The sequence below is a fragment of the Gymnodraco acuticeps genome, unplaced genomic scaffold (assembly GCF_902827175.1).
Source record: "Gymnodraco acuticeps unplaced genomic scaffold, fGymAcu1.1, whole genome shotgun sequence".
In the NCBI taxonomy this organism is placed as follows: domain Eukaryota; kingdom Metazoa; phylum Chordata; class Actinopteri; order Perciformes; family Bathydraconidae; genus Gymnodraco; species Gymnodraco acuticeps.
In genome coordinates this window covers 7,060,506-7,087,980 of record NW_022990295.1, presented here as the reverse complement: position 1 = coordinate 7,087,980, position 27,475 = coordinate 7,060,506, and the positions used below count along the sequence as shown (strand labels likewise).

General features: G+C 41.4%; 3 protein-coding genes across 6 annotated transcripts in view; 1 reads left to right on the top strand and 2 right to left on the bottom strand.

The window, feature by feature from the left end:
- The window catches only part of tdrd9 (tudor domain containing 9), a 36,895-nt gene extending 27,499 nt beyond the window's left edge, over positions 1-9,396 (bottom strand). The window contains exon 1 of the mRNA XM_034221950.1: positions 8,977-9,396. Coding sequence (XP_034077841.1) covers positions 8,977-9,104 — 128 coding nt within the window. The 5' untranslated portion in view covers positions 9,105-9,396. The remainder of the gene's footprint in view (positions 1-8,976) is intronic.
- Positions 4,033-7,677, top strand: rd3l (retinal degeneration 3 like). Its single transcript, XM_034221949.1, is given in 3 exon segments — positions 4,033-4,113; positions 6,076-6,402; positions 7,317-7,677. Coding segments are annotated over 2 exon segments (660 nt in total). The 5' UTR covers positions 4,033-4,113; positions 6,076-6,103.
- A 539-nt stretch (positions 9,397-9,935) lies between the features above and the next one.
- Positions 9,936-12,926, bottom strand: LOC117550136. Of its 4 annotated transcripts, none has more exons than XR_004569571.1 (11): positions 12,881-12,926; positions 12,547-12,618; positions 12,356-12,456; positions 12,144-12,263; positions 11,994-12,026; positions 11,802-11,891; positions 11,646-11,704; positions 10,982-11,042; positions 10,859-10,909; positions 10,231-10,288; positions 9,936-10,144 (listed from the first exon to the last, which is right to left on the bottom strand). XR_004569571.1 is itself a non-coding variant. In XM_034222473.1 (11 exons), the coding sequence occupies exons 2-11, from the start codon at positions 12,596-12,598 to the stop codon at positions 10,129-10,131; spliced, it is 624 nt and encodes a 207-aa protein (XP_034078364.1). In that variant the 5' UTR covers positions 12,599-12,618; positions 12,881-12,926; the 3' UTR covers positions 9,936-10,128. The 4 variants fall into 4 exon arrangements, 2 of the variants coding, with proteins under 2 accessions (XP_034078364.1, XP_034078365.1); XM_034222473.1 differs by having other exon boundaries at positions 10,999-11,042; XR_004569572.1 differs by lacking the exon at positions 10,982-11,042.
- Positions 12,927-27,475: the final 14,549 nt, after the last annotated feature.

Sequence of the window (27,475 nt, the reverse complement as noted above, 5' to 3'; positions counted from 1 at the left end):
AGACTGCGATATAATGTTTTTTAGCAATAATACATGACATATATAAATGTACTGTATGCATTCAAAAGTGCTGAATAAATGTTTTATGGACCCATAATAGTGATTATTATTTAAGTTAAGTTTTGCCATAATCATGTCTATTTCCATAATCAGGTAGCTGAACAACATTGGTAAAAAATGTATACATTATATATATATATTTCTATCAGAGGTGGGACCAAGTCATTGTTTTGCAAGTCCGAGTCAAGTCTCAAGTCTTTGCGCTCAAGTCCGAGTCAAGTCTCAAGTCATTGTTTTGCAAGTCCAAGTCAAGTCTCAAGTCAGGATGGGCAAGTTCAAGTCAAGTCCTAAACTTTGACAAAACGAGTCATAAACAAGTCATTATGTGTTTTTCACCAAATGTAATGACATCGATCAACAGAATAATACTTAATAATCAAATTGCTCTTTATTAGTCACATTAATAATTTAATAATCCATTTTCTCTCTGCTGGTAAAGTAACGTGTGTTTTTCTAATTTAAGAGGGATCAGTAAGGTAAGGCTACCGTGACGGTTTGATTCAGAAGGAGTTTAATGTATAAGATCCCTGATGTTGAGGTAACCAGAATGTTTATTTCCACTGTGTACAACATGTTATAAGGGACCCACAATCTATCTTTATGCAAGGGATAATGTGCAGCGAGGCGGTCTCTATGGGGAAAAGAACACCTGAATCTAGATCCCTCTGCAGGTGGTACTTTAAGTATATTTTGATGCTAATACTTTTCTACTTTTACTTGTAACATTTTGAATGCAGGACTTTTTATTGTACAGGGTTCCTGAAGGTTTCGCCAACTCAAATTTAAGACTTTTTAACACCTTTTTAAGACCACTTTGAATAGAATTTAAGACCTATTTCACGGCAATAAAGTATGAAGGAAAATGTATATAAAGAAGAAATACGTCCCATAATCACTTACAAAGTAAATGTATTCATGTTCAACATAAGAACAATGACTGAACACAACAGCGTAACAGTACAGAACTGTATTAGCGTGTTAGACAAAAAGTGTGTATGTGTGTGCGTCTGTGTGTTAGGGCTGTGCAATTAATCATATTTTAATCGCAATTACGATTTTGGCCTGCCACAATTACGAAAACAACATAATCGGAAAAAACGATTATTTTGCTTTGCTAGGTTGTGACAGTGCACCACAACATATTTGATCTAATGAATTTTTTAGTAATGTATCATTTATTTAATTAATTTTTGTATTAGTTTTTCAGTTGAATTATACGTTCAGGGTAATCAACAGTTAAAAATATACTGTTCAAATTATTATTTGTTTTAAAGTTCAATAAATGGATGTTTTCAAAGTCAATGAATAATCATATTTAATAATCGTGATATTAATTATTGACCAACATAATCTTGATTATTGCCATAATCGAGCAGCCCTAGTGTGTGTGTGTGTGTGTGTGTGTGTGTGTGTGTGTGTGTGTGTGTGTGTGTGTGTGTGTGTGTGTGTGTGTGTGTGTGTGTGTGTGTGTGTGTGTGTGTGTCTGAGAGAGAGTGAGCTATATTCAGAGCTCTGCTGCCTTGGCTACACTATTTCATCGTTGCTGTTGTATGATTGGTGTTTAGCTACGTTATTTAGCGTCTACAGCACCTCCGCTTTTAGGGTTGACGTAGACCCAAACTTCGCCCGTAGGTCCCCCGGTGTTGTTGCGGGAGCTGCTGCACTAGCAACACTCCACCAGCTAACGCTACATTAGCAAAACAAACGCTAATTTATTTTGCAAAAGGTGCAGCGGGCTTCAAACACGTTCCCTCCACTGGTTTCAACCAAGCACTAAATTAGATGTTTTCCAACAAAATACGGTTGAACTTACACTTCCCCATATGTATTTGTAAGTAGATTCGAAGATAGGCTACATGAGCTGAAGCTTGGTTGCTAGGTTACTAGCTGGGTGTTCTCCAATAAGGGGCCGGGGGAAACAAAGTTAGTGATTACTGGTTCCATGTTGATTTAATTCAATACAAATTGTTGGGGGGAACTGAAAGGCTATTACCGTACTGGTTACTTTGCAGCCCGGACATTTCCCCCAAAACACATTTAGACGCTATCGCAACATAGAAGTATCTTTCAAATCCGATAATTTTTAAGACCTTCTGAATCATATTTAAGACCTTTTTAAGGCTTTAAAAACCCTGCTCTGAAGGTTATTTTCATTTTACAAATCCTGCACTCAGCTTTGCTTTCTCCAATATCATTGAAAAGCAGCCAGATGCTGCTTCTTTTTTCGGTTTTCGCTCATTTCTTGACTTTTTCCGACGCGCTTGCATTTAAATCCGTCTCCCCGTCGCTCTGTGCAGCTGGCCTGTACCACTACACATGCTGTGCCCCCCACCCTTCTTTCACATAATGGTATGATCCTAGTGTGTCCTCGCATATGATTGGCCGCATGGTGGGCCAGCTAAATAAAGACCCGCCCCTGCCTGCAAGGATTCTCAGCAAGAGTAGGAGCGGCTGAAGATTCTGCTTTCCCCGACGGGAGTCTGCTCTTCTAGCGGCAGCTCGCGATCGGCGTGTTGGAGACCTCTGAATTAAAGTAGCAAGTCACCTCAAGTCAGAAGGCTCAAGTCCAAGTCAAGTCCCGAGTCATTGGTGTTCAAGTCCAAGTCGAGTCGCAAGTCTTTTGTGATGTTGTCGAGTCTCAAGTCATAAAATGTGTGACTCGAGTCTGACTCGAGTCCAAGTCATGTGACTCGAGTCCACACCTCTGATTTCTATTAATCATTTTCGGCATTCGGTTTTCGGCCAACTGTTTCCTATTTTCGGTATCGGTTTCGGCCAAGAATTTCCCATTCGGTGCACCCCTACCTGAGACACTGTCGTGAAAAAAAAGTAAAGTACCCGCCGGGACTTTGGGGTTTAACAGGTTAAAAAAAACGCAATATATACCGCAGGGGGGGGGGGGGAAATCGATGTGCAGCGCTGTGCATATGCTAGAATGTGCCAGCTGTGATATCAGTAGCTACTTTTGTTACATTACATGTCACTTGTTAGACGCTTTTATCCAAAGCGACTTACTTACATTCAGTACTGTGGACAATCCCCACAGGAGCAATTTGGGGTGAAGTGTCTTGCCCAGGGTCACAACGACATGCTGACTGCAGTGAGACTCGAACTTGCCATCCCCTGATTCAAAGTTCAGCGCACAATTCCACTGAGACACAGCCTCCCCTTGTTGATGCAAATGCTATGTAGTGCAGCAATTAAAGCTGTTTGCCATACAGGCACAGTTAACAAAAGCAAATATCAGATATGAAGATGTTTTAATAATCACTCATTTGAATAATAAGCAGGTCATCATTAAAAGTAAACTTAAAATGTAGGTTCACAGTGGGTAAGGGGGGTAAAGCTCTAACCTTCCCCTTACTTGGTCACATTTTAAAGTTTGCTCATTTTAATCTCTGCCCTCTTTCGTCTTTCCCTCTGATCAGCTCGACCGGGGCCACAGCACTGGAGCCCAGAGAGCATTCCCAGTTGTCTCTGCCTCACACTGTATTGTAGTGGGGGGAGGACTTTATCGCAACAGCAGGCACAAACCCTGACAGTACTAAGAGGAGCTCAAATACAAAACCCCCACGGCTTGTGCACACACATGCACTCGTGTCCTCTTCCTTTCTCTCCAATGCACACATTTCGTGCAAGCTACAAAGCAGCTGACCTTACAACAAAGCTGCACACAGCACAGAGGAGAGTGGAGGGAAAGGAGAGGAGAGGTGACAGCTCTTCTTCGTCAGTTAGCAGTGTGTGACTAAAACTCTCCTGGAAAAAAGTCTGCTTGACAGGAGCAGTGGGAGGTACGATAGGGACAAGACAATAACACGAAAAGGGAACCGCTTCCAACAACCAAGACATTGAAGGATTGCTGCCGACACACAAGTGATGTGCTTCTTTGATGGCATTTGACACCACGGTACATAGTTGGCAGCGAGTGAAGGAATTTAGTTCACATGGACTGACCCATGGAGACAACGAGCTGCAGGCAATACTCTGTGAAAAGCTCATCTTTGGCCAATTTCTGAACATCTCATAAAAGCGTCAGCGGTCCAGTTCTCACTTGTAAGTATAGATCTTTTCTTTTAAATGCTTTAAATGATATTCATTTGAAAATTGCTTCCTGTACATGCTGGAAGACTGACAACTCTTTACGTTCTGAAATCAAATGCTGCTTATAGACATTGTATTCATTGACCCTGCAGGCAGTTTGAGCCATCTGAATCCCAGGTGGTTAGCTGTATTGGATCTATCAGTCGGAGAAAAAAAGCTGAATGCACACACCTGGGACATTTTCCTTTTTTAAGTTTGACTTCAAAAGAAGGCAATCAGAGCACCCTTCAGGCAGGGAACAGCTTGGCAACGGGATGGTCATCTTACACTTATTTTTATTTTATTATAATAGGGCTACACAGTAGGGGTGTAACGGTACACGTAACGAAATTATTCGGTACGGGCCCTTCGGTTCGGTACAGGTGTGTACCGAAGTGTACCGAACGAATATAACGTTAAACGTAAAAATTTGAGAACGTGAATAACTTTTTGGAAGTAATCTCAGGTGCTGCGTCGCAGCATTCAGAGTAATTTGCTCACATTGGGTTCAGCGCGTCATAGAGCGAGCAAGTCATTTCATTGGATGAGAGGCATACTATGAGAGCTGGTCAGAGGGATGCGTTCAAATGTAGTCAGTAATTTGAGGAACTGTCAAAAATTAATGGCGAACGCAGATAAAGTTGAGCTCGAAAATCCTCCAGCATCATTGAAGTCTCCGGTTTGGGAACATTTTGGTTTCGCAGTTACGTACAAGGATGACGGACAAAGACAGGTGGACCGAACCAAAGCTGTTTGTCGGCATTGTTCAACTAAAATTGGTTACGCGGCTGGCAATACATCAAACTTGCACACTCTTGAAAAGGCATCACCCGAACGTGAATATCACCGGTACCAAAAGAAAAAAGACTGAAGTGCAAACCCAACTCCCGCTAGCATTTAAGCCTCCACCACTCGCAAAAAGATCAGACCGAGCCAAAGCTATTACAAATGCCAAATATCCTTATGTTGCCATGTTAGCAAAGCGCTACCTGGCTGTATCGGCTACCTCTGTCCCTAGCGAGAGGGTGTTCTCCACAGCAGGAGACATTGTTAGTGCCAGCAGATCTGCCCTTTCGGCAAGCAATGTGGACAAGTTAATTTTTATTTAAAAAAAACATGAAAATACAATGACAAGCAAGTCCTAATGTCAAGCTGGCTGCTTAGGTGCTAGTACAGTAGGCTACAGTTCAAATACAGATTATTTCAGTTCATCGAAATGCTGCACCTTAATTTTCATTTTATTTTGTATTTATTTGAGTGAATATTCACAGTTTAATAATAATTAAAAACCCAAAACTAATAGTTTATGTTTTGTGAATACTAGTACAGTAAAGTTCAAATACAGATTATTTCAGTTCATCGAAATGCTGCACCTTAATGTTTATTTTATTTTGTATTTATTTGAGTGAATACATTATTCACAGTTTAATAATAATAATAAAAAAATATATATATATATATATGTTTTGTGAAAAAAAATTCTGCTGTACCGAAAAGGTACCGAACCGAACCGTGACCAAAAAACCGAGGTACGTACCGAACCGAAATGTTTGTGAACCGTTACACCCCTACTACACAGTAAGAATTCAAATTGCCTTACTCAAAAAAGTTATGCTGCGATACATTTCTCAGTGTATACTTTTTGAAGTTTAAAGTGCAAGGCATCAGAAATAGTATTGGAAACATTTATTTATTTTTCCAATAAATAAAATATGTAGATTTGAACTTTTTTGGTCATTATATGTGTTTCCACTTTTCACTCCAATTGTTTTGCTACCTGCCTCACTTTTTCATAAAGTCAGATGTTGTCTTTTTATTTGTAAGTGTAATTTAGAGAAATTAGCACTTACATTTGCATAAACATATTCCAGTATATTGAAAATGAGTTTAGAAAAGTGCTGTGGGGAAGCCAACAAAAACGTTTTGTTTCCCCAGTTTTTCAGGGCAACCTCCAGTGACTGCCATGCCCCTGTTCGGCTGGATGAAATGGTCCAATGAATCAAGGGTGCAGGCTCAGGATGAAGTGTCGGGGGTCGTACCCAGTGGCATGTTGATCAGGGAGCTCCTTTGGCATGTGGAGGAACGTGAGCATCTGGCAAGGGAGCTGGAGCACGAGCACAGGTTGTCCCACAGCGCCCTGGGTCTCCATTGGTTTCAGAAATACCCCAGGTTACGGACCCTCATCCCCACATCAGAGTTACACCAGCTGGAGTTTCTGTGTGCCCAGATCCCACCCATCCATGCAGCCACTGTGCTCTCCAGGTGCTTATACAGGCCTTGCAATGCATTGTCCTCACATTAGCATGTGGTCAACAGTGGCTAGCTGCTTCTGCATCAACACAAGGTTTGACAGCAGGCAAAGCAGTAAAGGCCCAAAGGGAAAGGGAGGCAGGGCAGGCTGCCAAGAAAGCCATTATGTGTTACTGTCACAGAGGCAGGCGAAGTATGGTGTGAACATGTGAAGGTGAAGGATGCCCTGTTAGCCTGACTGGAGACAGACTGCCACTCATTATCTCTGTTAGCCATAATGATATCAAAATATTGTTCCACATGGTTGAACACTGTGACCTACTTATTCATTTCCCATTACATTCACTACTGGGTCAATACAGAGTGCTTGCATAACCACTTTACCAAAGAATCACACATTTAGGAAGAAATATGGAATAATGCTTGTCAAGAAAAAGCTGTGCTGTTGTCCTAATAATATCATTTGTGAAAACATGGTCAAATTATATGATATTAGATCCAATAGAAAATGTGTAACATAAAATGTGCATTTCTACCACTTTTTTAATGCACATTTTCAATTTATGAATAAATTATGACATACGTGAAGAGTGTGACTTCAGCATAAAATAAAGTATCTTCCCCACTGAAATATGTAAAATATTAGATTAAAACGGTCTCCACATTGATCCACAAAGATCTAAGTACGTTTCCTCACATGAATAAAATAAAAATGTAATATTTCCAGTTTTCTACATTGTGTACACAGTTTAAGGTCTGATTGGTGCATAACAAGTTATTTTGTTGAGTCTCTTTTTCTGCAGTTTGTAATTAATTCAGAAATGGTGCCACCTACAGCTAACTTTGATGAACAAACCCTAGTAATCCCACTGTGGATTTTCTTTTGCCTTTAACAAGTGTTTCATTAATTGTATTGTTTTCCACAGGTTTCGTGAGGTGCTTGCTACTAACAACATTATGCCCTGGGAATTGGCGTGTGTCTTCAAGCAGGTTCTGAGCGACTTCTTGAGCCAGAAATAACATGATGAAGAGGATGACCTCTCAGTGAAGCCAGCCCATAACCGACCAATGGAGACCAGCCGCTACATAATGAAGCAGGGCTTTGTCACACCCACCGTCCCAAACTGTGGAGACAACCCAAGGGAGGAGATCCAAACAATCTCGGGATACGTGGATAGGGCCATGCGGCACTCCAGTTCGTTAGCAGGGTCCAACAGGGACTGGGACCTTCCATATAACTACCCAGTTTCTCTCAGGCCCAAGGCACCATATAGCACTACACTGTGAGAGAAAATATGCAAAAACTTGATGGTTTGTATTAGTTGTAGATGTAGCTTGATACCAAATAATGAAGACATTAGGCCCAGTGGACAATGTATTGCACTTTTTAAAATTACAATAACTAGTTTGTCCCCTGCTCTTTTTAATCCTTTCTCAATACAATAGAATGACTAGTTTTGAGTAGTTTTATATAGATTATTTTGTTATCTTGTAACTTGTTAATCAACCTGTGACTCTCCCATATTTGCCAGAAGGCCATATTCTCAGTATTGTTATTTTGGGCGAATTCCAAAGTTTTAGGTAACTAACCCGTTATAAAATAATCTTAATAGTTCGAATTGATTTTGCTGTTATTAAACTTAAAACAAATACATTTGTGATAAATTCCTTACAGTCTACAAAAGCCAGGATAACGCACCAGAAAGCCTTTATTTGATGTTCAATTTGGTTACATCACTTCATCGATGATTTTAAAATGTGGGCTGTATTAAAAGAATAACGCTAAAAATTATATTAAATAATCATTTATCAACTTTGGAAACCTCAGTCAAGTTTATTTCATAGTCTACAGGGGTGTCAAACTCTAATACACAGTGGGCCAAAATAAAAAAAATCGGTACTAGTCGAAGGCAGGACTGGTTCAATATGTATTGCTAAACTTATTACAATTAACTAATTAAAACTGGAATTAACAAAGCTTAAATTATTGCCTATAAAAACAACATTAAATAATCAGTTGCATTCATTTCTTATGCAATATACTGGCGGGCCAGATCTAATAGTAATTAGAAATTATCCTGCGGGCCGAAATTAAATCCACCAAGGGCCTGATCTGGCCCCGGGCCTTGAGTTTGACCCATGTGGTCTAGCTAGACCAGTCAGTTCTCCTCTTTTACGGTGAAACACTAAATCTAAAGCAAGTTGTAGCCCTTTATATTTACTGTCTATGTGGAATCCACAAAGAACGCTTGAAGAGTTTAGTCATTAACTTTACCATTTAGGGTTAGCTTGCTTTCAGGCCAGTGACCTTCTTCCCCTAGTTCAGACTGATGCTGCTTGCTAATTAGCGTTACCAAATGATAGCTAAAACTCCGCACATGCAGGGTTCCGAAACAATTGCATTTTCAAAAAGTGTACCCATCCAAGGTTTTGGATACGATGAACCAAACGACTCCATAAGAATGCAATTTGTTTTGTAACCGGCCTTAGCGTTATAGAAATAAGTCAGGTGGGATCCAGCACTATGCTAACGAGCATGGTGTTAGCCAATTTTAAGCTAATGTTAATTTTGCACTTTTCTCTCACCTGGTCTCTTTCGACGACACTTCATCCAACTTTCTTTCAACCACTTCCTCCGTGAGTTTAATGTTAGCAAACGTCGCTCCTGAGGTGAACCAATCCGAAATTTGTTCTGCGGTGAACACTTTCTTCATTTTTGCAGGTGTCTAGTTAGTTAATAACTCATATTTCTATTGAGTCTCTCCAAAATGCACCTGCTTCTCTGCTGCCCGCGAGATTAGGGCCCGTGAGGATTGTAGTACCCCTCACTGCAGTGCGCAGTACCTCAAGATGGGCGGAGCCTCAACGCTCCTCCTTCTCAACCTTTGAGGCACGTGACTGACGGCCCCTCCTTCTCAACCTTTGAGGCACGTGACAAGCTTCACAGATGACGCGTTGCATCCTGTTTCCGGGGTAGTAGTTCTGTTCTGTTATTCATAGCGTCAGAGTATTAACTATTTTTAACATATTATATCTTATATTATTAATATATATATATATATATATATAATGATACCTTGAGGTCTGTGATGATGGCGACTGATCTGTATTCATGGCAACGGCATTTAAAAATGTAAAACTCAAATTAAACACATTAACAGCCTTCAAAGCATATTTTAATGTCTATTTGCATGTTAATTGCATCAATTATTTCAGTTATGAGTTCAAGAAAGGGCCTTCATTTGTTTTTTAACGTACACCTTTTTAATTTTAATTTTAATTTCAGAGGCAATATTGTATATTTACTCACTTTTTACTGAAAAACATGTGATATAAATGAAATCATATCACATTATTTCCTACCAGTATTTTAAAAAATATATTAAAAGTGCCATCGTATTGACAAATTGATAGAATTGACAGGATAATATCAATGGTAATATAATACTGTGAACAGAGCCATTCCGCATGTACTTCTACTTTTGATACTTCGAGTACATTTAGCTGATAATACTTATACTCTTTTACTTAAGAAACACTTTGAATTCAGGACTTTCAATTTTATTGAACACAGAAAGCAACAGACAAGACAGGACAAAATAATACACAGACAGATCGTGACAACTAATACATTTTGAGGCATTAGTGAACCTAATACAGCTGATTGTAACAGCTCCCCCCCAGCAGCGGTCACTCATGACCCCATCTCAAATGATGGCCTGCTTCTTTTGTGGAACCTCACAACCTCTTCATCCTGAAATATATTTGACAAAGAGAGGTTAAATGTTTAACACTCACACTGGTTCAAGACTTTATCATTTGTGATTCAACAACTTCTACCTGCATTGCCTTTTCCTCCCGTCGCCTCTTGCAGTCTTGCGACCTCTCTTGTTCAGACCTTGGTGAATGAAAGACAAACATTAAAAACATTCATTAAAAATGATATAGTCAGGTTACAGTGTAACAAATAGTCTCAAGAATGCAAATGTAAATTGTAAAATTAAAGAAACATACGGCATGGGAAAGTTTTTGAGGAGAACTATACCATCAGTGCCTAATTTTCTGCATGTTTGTCTTGGAATATAAAAAGCACACAACCAGATGGGTCAACAACACATGTCCTGAAAAGTCTTGTATCCACAAGTGATATCAATGAAAAACTGAAATATGAAACCCTTATTTCTACATACCTCATTGAAATCAAATTGGGCTCTTGCCACAATGTAAAATGCGTATTGTAAATAAAGAAATAGTATATTATGTTATAGGTTGTTGTGATGCTATGGTGTTCATTGACAAATAATATTCCTCCGTGAATGTTGTTTTGGATATAAATAAATCACAGCATGTCTCAAACTATGAGCAATAATGGAGTGCATAGCATGCTGAAAGCAGTATACATTTGTATACATTATTATAAACAGAAAAATAGGACTACTATATGTATACTGTACATCCAGTATCTTACCATCAAAACAAACACCCCACAGTTGTTCGAGAACCCTTGTCTTGGTAGGCCCTGTAGTGTGAAAAGTGTCAAAAATGACAATTACATCATACTCTTCAGTAGAATCATTTTAACAAATCTAACCTGGACATCATCCACACCAAGACTTGCCCAAGGCCCAGGGCACAAGATCTGAGCAAGGTTTCTGTGAACACAATGCATGTGAAAGTTAAGAATAAGTACAATTTAATTCAACTTTATAAGTACATGAAAATCATGCAGAAAATCTTTTAACGCTGTTGGAACAGGAACAAACTTGAACTTCTAAAAAAAAAGGTCATTAAGGGGTCAAACAGAACAGCCCCGCTGTCAAGTGGCATCTATGGTTCTGTTCAATGCCTTTTATTTAATACAATGCATCCCATGTTAGTTCAAATAAAACAGAGCCATAGATTAAAAAAAGATAGACAAGTGGTCTAAAACAGAACTACCACTGTCCGGATGTGATGTAACTGTGCGCCAAAAAACCTGAATGGTTTGGTGCGACTATCATCTCTCCAGCCAGTGCCACGGAGGGGATCTAGAAAGAAGATCTCCCTAGCTTGTGGCCTCAGTATCTGTTAATATCACACGTTCCAATATCAACAGGTATACTTTGACATTCAAACGTTATATTATAAAGTTGTAGGATCTGTATTATACAACTAAATGAAGCGTTGAATTTAAAGATAGAAACACTATTTGCGGCATGGCAAACTGCATTGTACAGTAAACAAACAATAGCAAAGACAGAACTACATGTACTTACACAGAGTGTCCAGGTTCCCACACTGGAAGGAGAAGCCGTTGGAGATTTGCTGCATTTTCCTGGAAAAGCAAAAAAAACAGTTGTGTTGATGTGACTTCAGTAATGAGTTGGTACAAGAATATGGAGCAGCAACATGGGTAATCATGATCAAAATACCGGCAGGTGTTGCATCGGATTGATGGTGGAAGATGGTGGAAACCAGGCAGCTATAACATGGCTGTTGGCAGCAAACACGCCATCTACTCTCTGTAACAGATGTAGTTTCATAATGTAATATCTTATAAATTGTTTGATATACTATAGTATGTTTTATACATATATTTACATATTTTAGAACAGCTTCAATACCTTCTCAATAACTGTAAGACAGCTGTTCAGGATCTGGCAGAATACAAACACACAGTCAGTAAAATACAGAGTACATGAAACATGCCAACAATTAATACAAAATCAGTTAGAAAGAGTACAAGAAACAAAGAGCGTGATCACTCTGATTACCATCCCATCCATGTCATTAGCCAAACCCAAACTCCAAAAATCTGACCGCGTGAGAGCCATCTTGCTCACAAAGGCTAGATGTGTGTTTGGACTTTGGGTCTTGTCCAGAACTTGTGTCAGCTAAAGGAAGAAAAAAGAAAATGAAAACCGGCATTTTAAGTAATATTTAGCATACATACAATATTTTTGAACTGCTGACTAGTTCACTTTACTTGTTTGTTTTGAACCTCCTGAAGCTCCTGTCCCCAGCAACCTTTGCTTGCCATAACTGTGTTGATACTAGTAAAGTCTCCCTGGTCCTTGGCATCATTCACTTGATAAAAAATCAACAACACAAAATGTATGTCTTTATAAAGTACAACTTGTATGAATACAAGTTGTCAATATCAAGCAGATAACTTACACTCCTGTTTCTCCTGACCATCTCTGTGGTGTTCTGAAAATGCAGTGGCCATCCCAACTTGTGAAGGAGGAGCTGTTGAAATGAAATAATATTAGTTCTCCAGCTAGGATACCGAAGCAAGTTAGCAACAGACGTTGAACAGCCTTTTAATTGTAAATTCCGTTCTCCTAAAGTCATTTCGTCCAACGTTGTTGAATTAGAGAAGGGGCTTCTAAACGGGATTGTATGCGGGGTGGAGGGAGTTAAATATTAGATAAATATGACTTTGGTGCGTGTAAGAGTGAGTGTTTTTAGCAGAGCCATATTGTGTCCTTGTGATTATGTTGATTATTACCTGTCTGTATAATGTTGCAGCTCAGCTGATTTTGGATTGATGGCAAAGGGAGAGGGACTTAAGTGAGAGTGAAAACACAAGGTAAGTTTAATACTACTGTTTTATATAAGAAAGCATACTAAACATGTATTATATCACTGTATTATATAAGTAATCTTGTTAGTAACCTACTGTATGGCAGGTGGAGGGGCAGTGATGTTACAGGTGGAGGAGCAAAACTGCAAGACTGCAAACTCACAAGACAGATAAATCAAAGTTTGTTCTCCAGAGAAGAGGTTGATTTCACTTCAATTTTTTATTTCATATTTTCTAAAGATGTCCACATCTTTAGAAAATATGAAATAAAAAATTGCAACAAAAAAAAACTTGAGAGCTGTAACCAAGACAACTGTAACAACATGAGTAGAGAGCCACCAAGGTTTTTCAAGTCCCTCTCTTACTCCATTTTGCCAACCCAAACTTCCAGGTACATGACGGGACACCTTGCTTGTTTTTGTTGTTTGCGCTCCTCTGGCTGGGTGCTGGCAGGTGGAGGGGCAGTGATGTTACGGGTGGAGGGGCAGTGATGTTAGCTGGGTGCTGGCAGGTGGAAGAGCAATGTTTAGTCCAAATATTTCCATTGCAACGGCTAATGGAAATGATTGCAGCTGTGGATCTGTGTGGGGGTTGCTGGATGTGGTAGCTTGGCTGCTGTTGTTCCTTTTCACCTTTTTGGATTGGCTCTTGCTTCCAAAATGGCCATCTTTTAATTAAAAAAAAATTCTGTCATTTCTGATTTGTTTGGCCTCAATTCTCAGCCTCAGCCGTATGAATCTATTTACGAGTTTTTGTTGTACTCCACAGCATGACGGAAGCCTGCTGGAGAGGGCCTGAGCTTCTTTCTCCAAGACACCCACTGCGTTGGGGAGCTGCATGAGGGAGGAACCAGTCTTGGTCCTAAATAGTTCCTCAATTTGGTGAATGAAGTCAAAGGCTTCTTGGGAGGGACGACAAAGAGCACCTGCCTTGAAGTCTTTCAAGTCCACTAACAAGCTGTTGTCACCAGAAGGACTCTCATCATGGTGCTCTGTTGCAATTTTACATTTTTCACAGATGCTGGCAAACTTGATGATTTTGTGGACGATGTAGCCTGCAAGATGGAAGAGAATACATTTCTCAGTTTTTGTGAGGTCAGGTGCTGCTGCTCTGTTCACCGCCATCAGCTGTTCCACTCTGACTGATGGAGTGATTGTTGGCTCCCCTGTGTCCAGGAAGTCTGCCAAAAAGCTACTGTGGTCTTCCTGGTAGCTCCCAGAGCTGATGGTGGCGAGGAACTGCCCCACAGATATGATTCTCAGTGCATGATGGAATTCCACTGGAGTTGGGACAGGATTTTTAGACCTCACACAGCTGAATGTATTTTCAAGGCAGTCTTGTGTGAACCTTGACGTTAACACAAACCTGTGTCCTTGTGTAAGCATCTCCTCTTGTATGGCCAAAATTGATGTTGTTGCCATTATCACCCCTGTTTGAACAGGCTTCCAACCTCCCTTTTGACCTATCTTTATCCCACGAAACAGATGGATGATGTTCTGGAGGACGGTGATGGCCTTTTGGTACTCCTCCATCTTGAGCCTGCTCAGGGCTGTAATTGGATGGCGAGATGACATCAGATCAAACCAACGATCAACCTGCTCCAGGAACCACGCTGTCGTCAGGTGTGACAGAGGGCGGTTTTCTTGCTGCACCATGTATTTCAGCCCAGCACTTGTAGCCTTACTGAACACATTTAGAGCAAGACCAACCTTCATCTTATCAAAGTGACTTGGCTCGATGGCTGCAGCTGAAAGATGGGGAGCTATTTGTAAGGCCATCCCTTCCTGAAAGGTCAATAAGTCCTTAATGGGGACCACAGAAACCTCGTTAGAGGGGAGGTTCTCTCTGTTAACAACATCCTCAGGAATTATGAAGACCTGCCCACGGACAAGGGCACTTTTTTAATTTGTTACCAGTAGTGCTGTCAAAATTATCGCGTTAACGGCGGTAATTAATTTTTTGAATTAATTGCGTTAAAATATTTAACGCATTTAACGCAGGTGCAGAATGGCCCGCCCGTATGGCTGGGGTAGGCTACACCCATACCAAGAAATGGCTTAGCCCCACCATGATGTTAAAGGAAGCAAAATAAAGTCTGCCAACTCGCGCGGAGTAAATTGCACAGACAGCAGTTAGTAAGATTGATTTCAGTAGCCACGGTTTTGAAAACTTTTGTCACGTAGTGATCGTCTTCTCAATAGAACATCTTTGATAACGGCGTGGTGTTGTTGCAGGAAGTCCCGACGGAGAATACTTTTGCTGTAGTACAGGGGTGCACATAACTGGTACGCAGGTTATGTGCGTAATCTCTCTGAAATGCGTACCGTCACTTGTGTCACAAAGCGCATTTGCGTACCGACGTACTTGTGAAGCTTTTCCAGATGGCGGTTAGATCACCGGACGACAGAGTCGGTCTCCGTGTGCACAGTCAGGGCTGCTGTTAACGTCGGTCTATTCAACGGAATTGTGCCAAAACTACGCCAACCGGCTGCGGACGGAGACTCCCCCCCCCCCCCCATTCACTGGAGAACTGCGCTAAAACAGCTGATCACAACGTTTACACTCTGTGGTCACAACGTACTCCACTAGCGCGCCCCCCCCCCCCACCTCCTCTGTCGACTTTCCTGAAGTAGAAATCAACACGTAATGAATTAAGACCCCACGGTTTGATGATTGATAGGTGTGTGGGTTGTCTTTCATTTTGACACGCAGAAAAATGTTATAATAAACATACATACTGTATGTTAAATGGATATATCCGCCTTCTTTAATTTATCTTTCCATTCCCACAACAATATACATAAATAAATGGCATATTTTGGACATAGTTCGAATGGTGATTAATCATAATTAATTAATTTTTAAGCTGTGATTAATCTGATTAAAATTTGTAATCGTTTGACAGCCCTTACCAGATGTGGGACATCGGGCATGAAATAGAGCTGCCTGTCTGGTTTTGCTGGATGTGGCACCGATGTTTTATTTTGGTCCACCCCAAAGGATTTCCACATGGCTCGGTTAGGGCTACCCATGTCGGTGGTGACATCAAGCACATGCCCTATGGATGCTGCCCTCTGTATTATATCAATAATGATTGGCCTGTACTCTGCTCCATTGGTAGAATTGCCAGTGTAATGATATGCCACTACTTGCTTCCACCATGTTGTGTTTCCAGCCAACATAAACACACAAGCATGTGTTGCCACCCCTGTGTGACCTGGTAAAGTCACATCACCGTACAGTTTGCCTGTAATCATGTCTAACTCCACACTTGGTGTGATTGCCATTTCATCCAAGGTCAACACACACTCCCTTTCAAAGTCTGTCAATCTATCTGCCTTCAATTTTAGGAAATCAAAGACCTCTGTCAACACACCAGGCTCAAACTTAACACATTGCATCCTTCTTTGCAGTGTCCTTATTCCTGGAAGGGGAATCTTCAATTCCTGCAGAGTTTTGTAACCCGTTGGTCCGCTCGCAAAGCGAATTTTTAAAGCCTTCTTAATTGTCTCATTGCTCCATTTCATCCCCTTTGTGGTGAGTCTGCCTAATGCCTTCAGTTGGTCTTATGAAAACGTTTTCTTATATTTCTTGTCCCTAATTTTCATTGTTTTCTTGAGAGCTGCATTTTCCTTCCTGATTTTTCTTAGTGCAGCCTTTGCTTTTTTGGTGATTCCTTCTTGGCTCTTTAATTTTCTCTTTAATTGTTGTAATAGATCTGTTTGACTGGCTGCTGGTTCCCTCGTATGCTGACTGGCTGCTGGTTCCCTCGTATGCTGACTGGCTGCTGGCTGAGTGGGTGGTGTCCGCCCTCCCTGTCTCTCCTCACTAGCCATGTCCTCTCTTTCTTCACCCTCACTTTCCTTTCTCTCAGTCTCCTCATCCCTTCTTCCCTCAATCTTTGAGACTAATGTAAGTAGAAGACATGGCACTGTAAATTTTCGAACATTTTAAATATTATACCACTTAAAAATAACAAATATTACTTTTGTTACTAAGAGTTCATACTTATTATACCTGTATCACCTTTCACACTATAGCTGTGATCATGAGCTATGGGCTTTGTAGATACAGGTCCCGGGGTGAATCGTGGTGCAGGGGCCCTTCTCTTTTTGACCACAGGGCGATGCACGAAGATGGTGGGTATAGCCTCTGCTCTCAGCCTAGTCTTGCCCTTTTTTGTCTTGACAAACTGGTCTGCATCAAAATGTGCCTGCGGAGTGACTTGAGGTTACTTCACACACAGAACAACTGTGTCTGAATCTTGTCTGCCCACATACATATTCCATAGTGGTTGAATACACAGTATTAGGAAACATTTATACTTACTGGACATGTTATACTCATTACATACTGTATATAAAATATGACCAAGAATGTGAGACAACTTTATAGAAATTCATATCACATCTGTTACTGATGCCATTTGTCATACTTTGTTAAACTCACAAATAATAAAGTTCCATAACTTCAGTTGGGAACAAAGACCACACACTAGAGGCTTCTCAATACTCAAATGTCCCCTCCTCGACTCCTCGGTCCTCGGTCCTCCGGTGGTGACCCGGAAATGAATTTCAGCGCGCCATTTTGAAGGACATCTCATTTCTCTAAATGCACACCGAGGACCGAGGATCGAGCGTCGAGGAGGCTCTCTGGAGGAGCTCTAACCGAGGATACACTGATGGTTCCTCCACGGCTCCTCCACGGATGCATTTCCGGGAACGGTGGAGGCGTGACGCACGGCCGGACTTATCTCAGCCAATGACAGCTATGCATGCATCCCCTGGATATTATTTTAGAAACTGCTTTCATCGCGTCGCGATGTTTCCAGAGAGAACAGCTGTGAGGTCCGTGCAGAAAGCAGAGCAGTGTGTATAATATATATCACTCAGTATAACAGGCCTACTCTCTTTATTTGCTGTAGTTCTGTTTAGTAGATATCTACAAACAAAGAGTCGATATTTTTCTAAGACCATTGCTTCACATAATAAAATACACAACGGCTTATGCTTTAGGAGCTGTAGATGTGTGGTACAGTGTGTAGGTGTGTGTTGTACAGTGCGTAAATGCGGCGGACAGACGGGTCTCAGTTGGTTTGGTGTCCTCTGCTTACTTTTAATAGGCCTACTTGTAAATATAACTTTTGGCCCGTAATTTCAATTCCCCATTTCAGCGACCAGAGAGAGGGGGGGGGAGATATCCAGTCTCTGATTGTGTTACGTTATTATGAGAGTGCTCTCATACTTTAAATTGTATATATTTATATAAATATATTTGTGTGTGTGTGTGTGTCCGCATCTGTAGCCTGTTATTGTCTCATTATACCGCACTCTCAATGAATTCAAAGTAAATATGTGGGGGAACAATGTTCAGCTGATCTAACAGAGATACAGCGCTATGACAAAACACTCGACAGCTGATGCAGCTGTTGCCACGTAATAATGAACAGACGTCTCTTTAAAATGACCGCTCAGAGGAGAGGAGTTCTCATTTCTTTAAACGTCTGCTGCTTCCCCTCCTCTCTCCTCGGTTCCCCTCCTCGGTCCTCCGCTCGCATCTCCTGTGGGCGGGTCTAAGTCTCGAGGAGGGGAAATTTGAGTATTGAGAAGCCTCTCTTGTCTCCCCAAGGCTATTTCCCATCCAATAGGTGTGCTATATAGGTGTGTATAACCCTTTCTCCTGTCTGTTTATCCCTCTTTCAGCACAAGAACCAGAGGGGGATTCAATGGAGCCTGAATACCTGCACTAAACCTTTCCCTATTTTTTTGTATTAAACAAAACATTAAGCTTTCCCAATGGTGTGGTTTTTTCGTTTTGTGAAAAAGTGCAAATGCAGTGTTTGTTACGGAGCCCTGGAGGGTTCATAGAGAGAAAAATAAATAAAACGTGGCCACGTTTTACTTTCTCGTGCGCACGCTTTAGTAATTCGTGCGCACGAGTTACTAAAGCGCGCGCACGAGTTACTAAAGCGTGCGCACGAGTTAATAAAGCGTGGCCTCGTTTTATTTCAATTGAGGGATTCCTGTCCGTGACTCACAGTATCTGCTGCCCACAGCTGTTTTATAGAAGGAAAACCTCCTTCACTTTATGAAATCTCTGCGGCACCAGTGGCCTGTACTACGAAGCAGGATTTGCTATTTACACTATTCATTCATGAAGTATGACGCTGCGCTGTCAGCACGCATCTCCATGTTTGTGATTGGTCAAATGTTGCTAACCCCGTCCCTTTCACGTGAGCGCGCTCTCAGCCGGACAGAGAAACCCTGGTTGATTTACTGAGTTGATAACCAGCTTCGTAGGACCGCTTATCGACATCGCGTTTGTTAGGGTCAGTTAAGCCCCTCACACTGTCCCGAAATTGACACCCGATGGACACACGATAAAGGAAATGTTCAAATTCGGCTGTGATCGTAGCAACATCGGGCCATTCGTGAGGGCATCCAAGCCATCGTATGACCGCCGGTGGAGTTTCTCAGGCTCCGGCAGCAACTTCGTGAGCGGCAACTTCGTAAGGCACTCGTGAGGGCATCTTGTCAAATCGTGTCATCTTCGTGTTATCATCGGTGCATTCACCCTCACTCTGATCGGGCCGAATGCCCGATGGCACCGATGATAACAAGATGCCCTCACGATGGCCTTACGAAGGGCACAATTGACACACGAATTCAACACGAAAATGAACCTTCGCAAGGTCCTTCGGCCATTTTTTGGCATGCCAAAGATTTTGCCACCGCTCACGAAGTTGCTGCCGGTGTTCCGGATTAACTGGTTCCCCGATCAACTGGTTGACAGATGTGGAGGCGTGGCCTTCGACTGAAATACACATTTCGATCGCTTCTTCTGTCGTTTACATACATATTTTGGTATATTAGGCTTCGATAGGAACACTTTGATGCACATTCAGTACCAGTGTGTGAGGTTGTGCTTACGATGGCGATATCCGGACCCGAACAGCGAGGACTACAAAAATAAAAACGAGTTGACATGGGGATGTCTGTTCAAAACATTGCGAGCTCCAATAAATCATTTAAACCAGCTATTGTTGCCAGACTAATTACTGAATATCGTTCTTAATGTGATACCAAGTCCATCTGAGACCTGTGTACACCTTCAGACAGCCTCCAAGTGAAGCACATGTTCTTTACTCACAGTTTGAAAGCAGCGTGGAGAAGTCTTCAGCTGTGTTAAGTTGTGATCCGCTCGAATACATCATTAAAACCAGCTATTGTTGCCCGACTTATCACTGAATATCGTTCCTAATGTGATACCAAGTCCATCTGAAACATGTGTACACCTTCAGACAGCCTCCCAGTGAAGCGTACGTTGTTTACTCAGAGTTTGAAAGCAGCGTGGAGAAGTTTTCAGCTGTGATAAACTGTGATCCTCTCAGGTAAACTGTGATTCGCTCAGGGTCAACTGGGATCCACCCATGGGAAAATGGGATCCGCCCAGGTTAAACTGTGTTACGACTTCTGTCGCTGTGACCAGCGATCATGTTTAATATGAAAGACACACACATCTACATGCCTTATAAAAACGGCATTCTGCAGCACTCATCCAGATAACATGTGACTGTTAACTCGTTTTGCAAAGATAGCAGCAGAAATGTCATTGCTGCATGTGCAGGGATATTAGACTTTAAAATGCTGATGGGTCATTAATGTTGGTCTCGGCAAACAATATTAGGAATCCTTTATTCAAACTACATAATATTCAGTGTCCATCGACATGAAAATAACAAAAAAGTTCATGCTGGACTCAAACCCGAGTCCCAACAGCAAAAGTCACTCCAGCCCTGCATGAGTGCGCCACAGATCAACATGACGTATCGAACCACCACACTATAATATTTTAGATTAACCTTGTTAAAAAGTTCCAGAAAAATGCAACCCGACCATCATTTATAATGTGAGCGAATGTACACTTTAAGCCATATAATATACATATTATAATATAGTATAGCCTACTGACTGAGGTCTGTATCAAGCCTCATTAAGACCCACCGAGATCAGATATCCTAGTTTATCAGCCTGCGAGCCCACATTATGTTGTGATAAGTGTTAGTTTTACATATAAGTGTGTTAAGGTTAATCTAAAATATTATAGTGTGGTGGTTCGATACCTCGTGTTGATCTGTGGCGCACTCATAACGCGCAGGGCTGGAGTGACTTTTGCTGTTGGAACTCGGGTTTGAGTCCAGCATGAACTTTTTTGTTATTTTCATGTCGATGGACACTGAATATTATGTGGTTTGAATAGAGGATTCCTAATATTGTTTGCCGAGACCAACATTAATGACCCATCAGCATTTTAAAGTCTAATATCCCTGCACATGCTGCTGCTATCTTTGCAAAACGAGTTAACAGTCACATGTTATCTGGATGAGTGCTGCAGAATGCCGTTTTTATAAGGCATGTAGATGTGTGTGTCTTTCATATTAAACATGATCGCTGGTAGATAGCCACAGAAGTCGTAACACAGTTTAATCTGGGCGGATCCCATTTTCCCATGGGCGAATCACAGTTTACCTGAGAGGAACAGTTTTACACAGCTGAAGACTTCTCCACGCTGCTTTCAAACTGTGAGTAAAGAACATGTGCTTCACTTGGAGGCTGTCTGAAGGTGTACACAGGTCTCAGATGGACTTGGTATCACATTAAGAACGATATTCAGAAATAAGTCTGGTAACAATAGCTGGTTTAAATGATTTATTGGAGCTCGCAATGTTTTGAACAGACATCCCCGATCAACTCGTTTTTCTTTTTGTAGTCCTCGCTGTTCGCGTCCGGATATTGCCATCGTAAGCACAACCTCACACACTGGTACTGAATGTGCATCAAAGTGTTCCTATCCAGCCAAATATACCAAAATATGTATGTAAACGACAGAAGAAGCGATCGAAATGTGTATTTCAGTCGAGGCCACGCCTCCACATCTGTCAACCAGTTGATCGGGGAACCAGCCAATCCGGAACACCGGAGCCTGAGAAACTCCACCGGTGGTCATACGATGGCTTAAGATGCCCTCACGAATGGCCCGATGTTGCTACGATCACAGCCGAATTTGAACATTTCCTTTATCGTGTGTCCATCGGGTTGTTTTATTGCACAACAAAATCATGTAAATATATTATGTAAATAACCCAATTTGTGTTCTGTGAAACTAAAAAGGATATCATATATTATTTTGAAGGACAGTTGACAGGAAGTTGTTGTTGTTATGGAAACAACATTACGGAGAAAACGTAATATTTTCTACATATAACGACGGATAAAGTAAAGAACAAAGTCTGAAGATATCAGTACAGTATCATAGTACTGTAACATAATTGTTTTTGGTACTTTCATTGCAGTTGTATGTCTTAAATGTAATGTAAATGTTGGCTTCGTGTGTGGTTCGGGGGCCATCTTCGTGCGAAATTCACAATTCCATATTCGTGTGTCCATCGGGTGTCAATTTCGGGACAGTGTGACAGGGCCTTTAAGCCGGGTAAATCGAACATATCCAGGTCCAGGGTCTGTTGAACTGGCTTCGTCGTACAGGGCACTGGAGGCAGTAACGTGTAACTCAGCAGAATCTGAGAAGAGCAGCACCAGCTGCAAAGAGCTGTGCCTTTTACTGTTTACTTCACTAGAACCGCTGAATAGAGATCGAGGCTGCTACGTTTAACCACACACACCTATACACACATCGAACTGAGTATTCCCCCTCGCTTTATGAAGGAGATGTCCTGTCACCGGGGCGCATTATGTGTGTGTGTGTGTGTGTGTGTGTGTGTATCCGACACCACCGGCATTTGTTTTCAAATTACCACGAACAGCACACGCACACACACACAAAACGAGGCCACGCTTTATTAACTCGTGCGCACGCTTTAGTAACTCGTGTGCACGCTTTAGTAATTCGTGCGCACGAGTTACTAAAGCGTGCGCACGAGTTACTAAAGCGTGCGCACGAGAAAGTAAAACGTGGCCACGTTTTATTTATTTTTCTCTCTATGAACCCTCCAGGGCTCCGTAGTTTGTATATAATTACCTCACATATTTTTTTGCTGTTAGTCGTGAAATTGCTCCTGCTGACTTGAGCCAGCCATTTTTTCCTCCGCTCTGTGTCAGTGGGGAAGCCGTACATTCGTACTCCTTTCTCGGAGCGATTTGAGCATCCCCAGGCAGCACAGCAAACCATGGTGGCGACTAGGAGGCAGCACAGCAAACCAGGACAACACGGAGGAAAAGGCACAGACAAACTGCATGATATGCTATTCAATGTTTATTGAATTCCATATATTTGCAATGGATGTTCCTAAAACAACACATTTAACATCATCATCATCATCATGCTGCTGCTGCTAGTCCTTTGATAGTCACCTGTCGGTCTCCTGTCCTTTCTGAAAGCCATAAAGATGACATTAGTCATTTAGATAACTTGTGTCCTCAATTACCATGGGATTACTGAAACTACCATGAATTTAAGAAAATGGTAGACATTAATCTAATCTGAATTTTAAAGCATTACTTTAGATCCCCTCCCTCTAAATATATCAATAAACATTAGAAAGTGATGCTCCTGACTACCATACAAGTTTAAGAAGATAATATTGGTTTTAAAGAATTCAAAGCTATAAATAAACAGCAACAGGCTCTTTAACCAAGGCACTGTTAGCCTAACATGTAAACTAGTTGTTCACACTAATCCTAATATTATCACTTAATATTAGCAAATTCTATTTAATTTTTTAAAACATATTGATGTAAATACATACACATATCGATTTGTTGTATAAATATTGCAAATCAAAACCTTTATTCACTAATAATTACCAAAAATCGTAGTTCTATCTCCTGTTATCAATGCATTCACATTGCCCGCCATGAACTTCCGGGGAACGATCCTCGTCTACATGAACCACGTGACGATAACCGTTTTTGGACTTCCGTTGTCGTAACTCTTCTATTATATGGCTCTGGGTTGAACTAGATTCGTAGTATACCCCCCAGGTCGGGACCAGGGGGGTATACTACGAAGCAGGATTTTCGTTTAGCAAGATAACTTCTGGGATTTCCGGTACTACGAAGCTGGTTCACTTTTTAGCGGGCTAGATCTCCATGTGTATCCTGGAACCTAGTCTGTGCTCCGAAGCAGGATAGGTTCCAGGATAAGAGATCAACTCAGCGAAAGCACTACGCCTGCTGACCAATCAGAGCTCAGTGTGCGGAGGAAATACAGTTTTTAACTGCCGTCGCAGGAAAGACGGCCGGCCAAAATCACCGACTGTGTGAACGTGAAAATGAATAGAACATCACCTCCCATCTTCAGAGCAATCTGACTATTATAACTATTATACTATTAGGCTATGTTAAGAAAGCTTAATTAAATATCTGCCACAACATAAGTAACCGGATCAAAGTAACATTACGTAGCCTACAGTCAGCGGCACTGTGAGTGCAGACGTCGACATGTGTCCCATTATCATTCATATCACATCATAATTAGGGCCGGGACTTTAACGCGTTAATTAAGATTAATTAATTACACAAAAATTAACGCGTTAAAAAAATTAACGCATTTTAATCGCACTTATTTTTGCACCGCGGAACGTTTCTCACTGGATGAGTTTCAGGCGTACCGATTATACTGGAGCACCAACTAACGTTCATGACTTCAGACAACAACAAACCACAGTGAACAACAGTGGGAAATGTTGTTTTAAAAAACGGACGGATGGAAGCGTTGATAAGAGCACGGTTGTGTGCAAATTATGCAAAAAGGAATTCGCATATCACCGCAGCACATCAAGCCTCAAGTATCACCTCAATGCAAAACATATAGCAGCTAGCGTGGACGTTAGCCTCTTTTATCGCGTTCACACCAAAAAGAGCCGGTACTAAAATTAGTTCATGAGAACCTTTTTACCCCCACGAAAATCCCTGCTAGAGAGCAGAGAGCTGCTAGAGAGCAGGGACTTTCGTGCGGCTCTCTTGTGAGAAAATAGCTATATTTCTGATTGGCTGGGCGGATTGCAAACCACGCCCCGTAAAACTCCCAAAAAGTTTTGTGAAGACGCCATTTTATTATCCTCGCATTAGCATTATTAGCATTAGCATTAGCCCAGCGCAGAAACGCAGAGAGACTAACTTATGGCAACACAAAATAAAACATGGGAGCGGTGGAGATGAGGAGGTGTCGGCTTTCTGGCGATTTACTCGGAAGGCTGCTGGGAGTCCCAGCAGCTTCTACTGAAGCCAGTCCCCAACTCCGGGGACTTCCGGCTGGGGACTTTGGGCGGCAGTATACGCCGTGAAGTGGTTTGCGGCCTGCCAGTAAACCCAAAGCAGAAGAAGTGACGTCAGCGGCTTAATTTGCCTAATCCTCCCCCAGGTTCAAAGAGTTCTCATGAACCTTTGTGGGAAAAGTACTGCGGTGTGAATGCGCCTAATGGTATACTAAAATCCATGTGAAAAAAAATTGCTTCTCACTGTTCTTAGGTCAAATATTTATGTGATTAAAAATGCGATTAATTTCGATTAATTAATTACAAAGCCTCTAATTAATTAGATTAATTTTTTTAATCGAGTCCCGGCCCTAATCATAATATATCATATATTTCCTTATCTGAGTCAGCTGAGCCGTATCTGGCTGTGCAACACTCGTGTCACATACTGTATGCATAAGTATTATTTTAAGCAACACATTAAGTTGACGAAACACTCGAGTCAAATGTAATTAAAGTCAGATCCACTCGTGTCTTGGACGGGGCAGTGATATCATAAACCTGTTAACGTACGCATTCAAACACTTTTTCTTTTACCAGCTGTATTCACCTTGCCGGTGCAGCTATGTGGCTTTGATCCTGGATAAAGTGTTTAAGTCATGGATGTTTAAAGTTTAACTTCTTCATTTTTGACTAGTATTAAAGTTCACTTTTCATTCAGGAAGTATGACGCAGCGCTGTCAGTACGCTTGTCCATGTTTGTGATTGGTCGAATGCTCCAAATACCACCCCTTTCATGTAAACGCGCACCTAACTAGATAGGACACGGCTGGCTTGAGCGATCCACTTGATAACCCGCGTCGTAGTACAGTTTAGCGAGAGCGCGTATGTTTTGGATTAGGCCAACCGGCTAACTCAAACATATCCAGGTTAGGTTGAACCAGCTTCGTAGTATAGGCCCAGGAAGAGTAGCTTTTGTCCAGAGCAACAGCTAATGGGGATCCTTAATAAACATAAAGCTCGGACTTGAAGGGATGGAATAATTGTGATTCCATGTTAACTAAATCGGTCTTCATTATCATTTCATCTTTTTATTCTGTTAATGGCATCTAGCATGTTGACACAAACCAGCAGAGGATGCCACCTTATCCACCCAGTGTATGAAGCTTTAGTCATTTTATAATCAATTTGAGTCATGAATATTTAATTTATTTTTGCTAAAAAAAATGTATCAAAGTTTATTTTTCAGAATAAGGCGTTTTACAATGTTATTAAAGTATACTGTTGTGTATAGTACATTTGAGTCTCCCTGTTTAATCATTTAATCATGCCAATATTTCTGTATGTCATTGGTTGTATTTGACAATCTTATGTATTATGTTCAAAAACTAAATCATATAAAAAAAGTTTGGTTTAATTAAATGGCCTGAAACAAGCGACATGCCTCGGGAAGATCAATGCTCTCTTTACATTTACAAATATACTTTTAAAAAGGCATACGTAGTAGTAGTATAACCTTTATTTATCCAGGAAAATTAATTAAGAACAAATTCTTATTTACAATGATGACCTGACAGGAGGCAAAGGCTTCCTGAGGGGATGGGGTTTGGGAGAAAAAATAAATAAAAAGACAGACTCCGGGCACTACAGAACCCAGGAGACAACACAAACACATAGAGCAAAGATGACAGGCATAGCAGTTAAACATATAAAAACTCTAAAACAACATTGCTGTGATTCAATCAGTCATTACTATCAGCATCAGGCAAAGCAGCTACATGTGTACCAGGGTGTCTATAATAGTGACATTGAAGGTGCGGGGGGAAACAAAGGTTTTCATTTACAACGTTTTTTGAATGACATTCCAGCTATCTGCTGCTGCAAATTGAAAGGCGGAGCGGCCAAAGGATGTATGGGCTTTGGGGATCTTTAGCAGGATGCTTGTAGCTGACATGGTGTTGTCCGTCGGGGGTGGGCGGAGTTGCAGTAATTGTGTGAGGTAGAAGGGGGTGAGGCCTTTGGGGTGAGTGTTTTGTAAACAAACATCAGCCAGTGGATGATGTGCCTGGTCTCAAGAGAGGGCCAGTTAGCCAGAGAGTACAGGTCACAGTGGTGTGTCCTGTAGGGGGCATTGGTGGCGAAGTGATACAGAACGTCTAAATCAGAGGTGCCCAGTACGTCGACCGCGGGCGACCGGTCGACCGCGGGGGCAATGCTGGTAGATCGCGAGTCATTCATACAAAAAAAAATCCTGTTCCGTTAAAATAGACAAAACAGGTTTTGATCCCTCCTCCCTTGGCCTCCTTGGC

Bases quoted from the DNA above. Each gene is read 5' to 3' on its own strand.
- LOC117550136 (XM_034222473.1), bottom strand. From the start codon at position 12,598: ATGGCCACTGCATTTTCAGAACACCACAGAGATGGTCAGGAGAAACAG. The intron at 12,457-12,546 runs GTAAGTTATCTG...TTTTTTATCAAG, and splicing joins TGGTCAGGAGAAACAGGAGT to TGAATGATGCCAAGGACCAG. The intron at 11,043-11,645 runs GTAAGTACATGT...TTGTGTTCACAG, and splicing joins TGGGAACCTGGACACTCTGT to AAACCTTGCTCAGATCTTGT.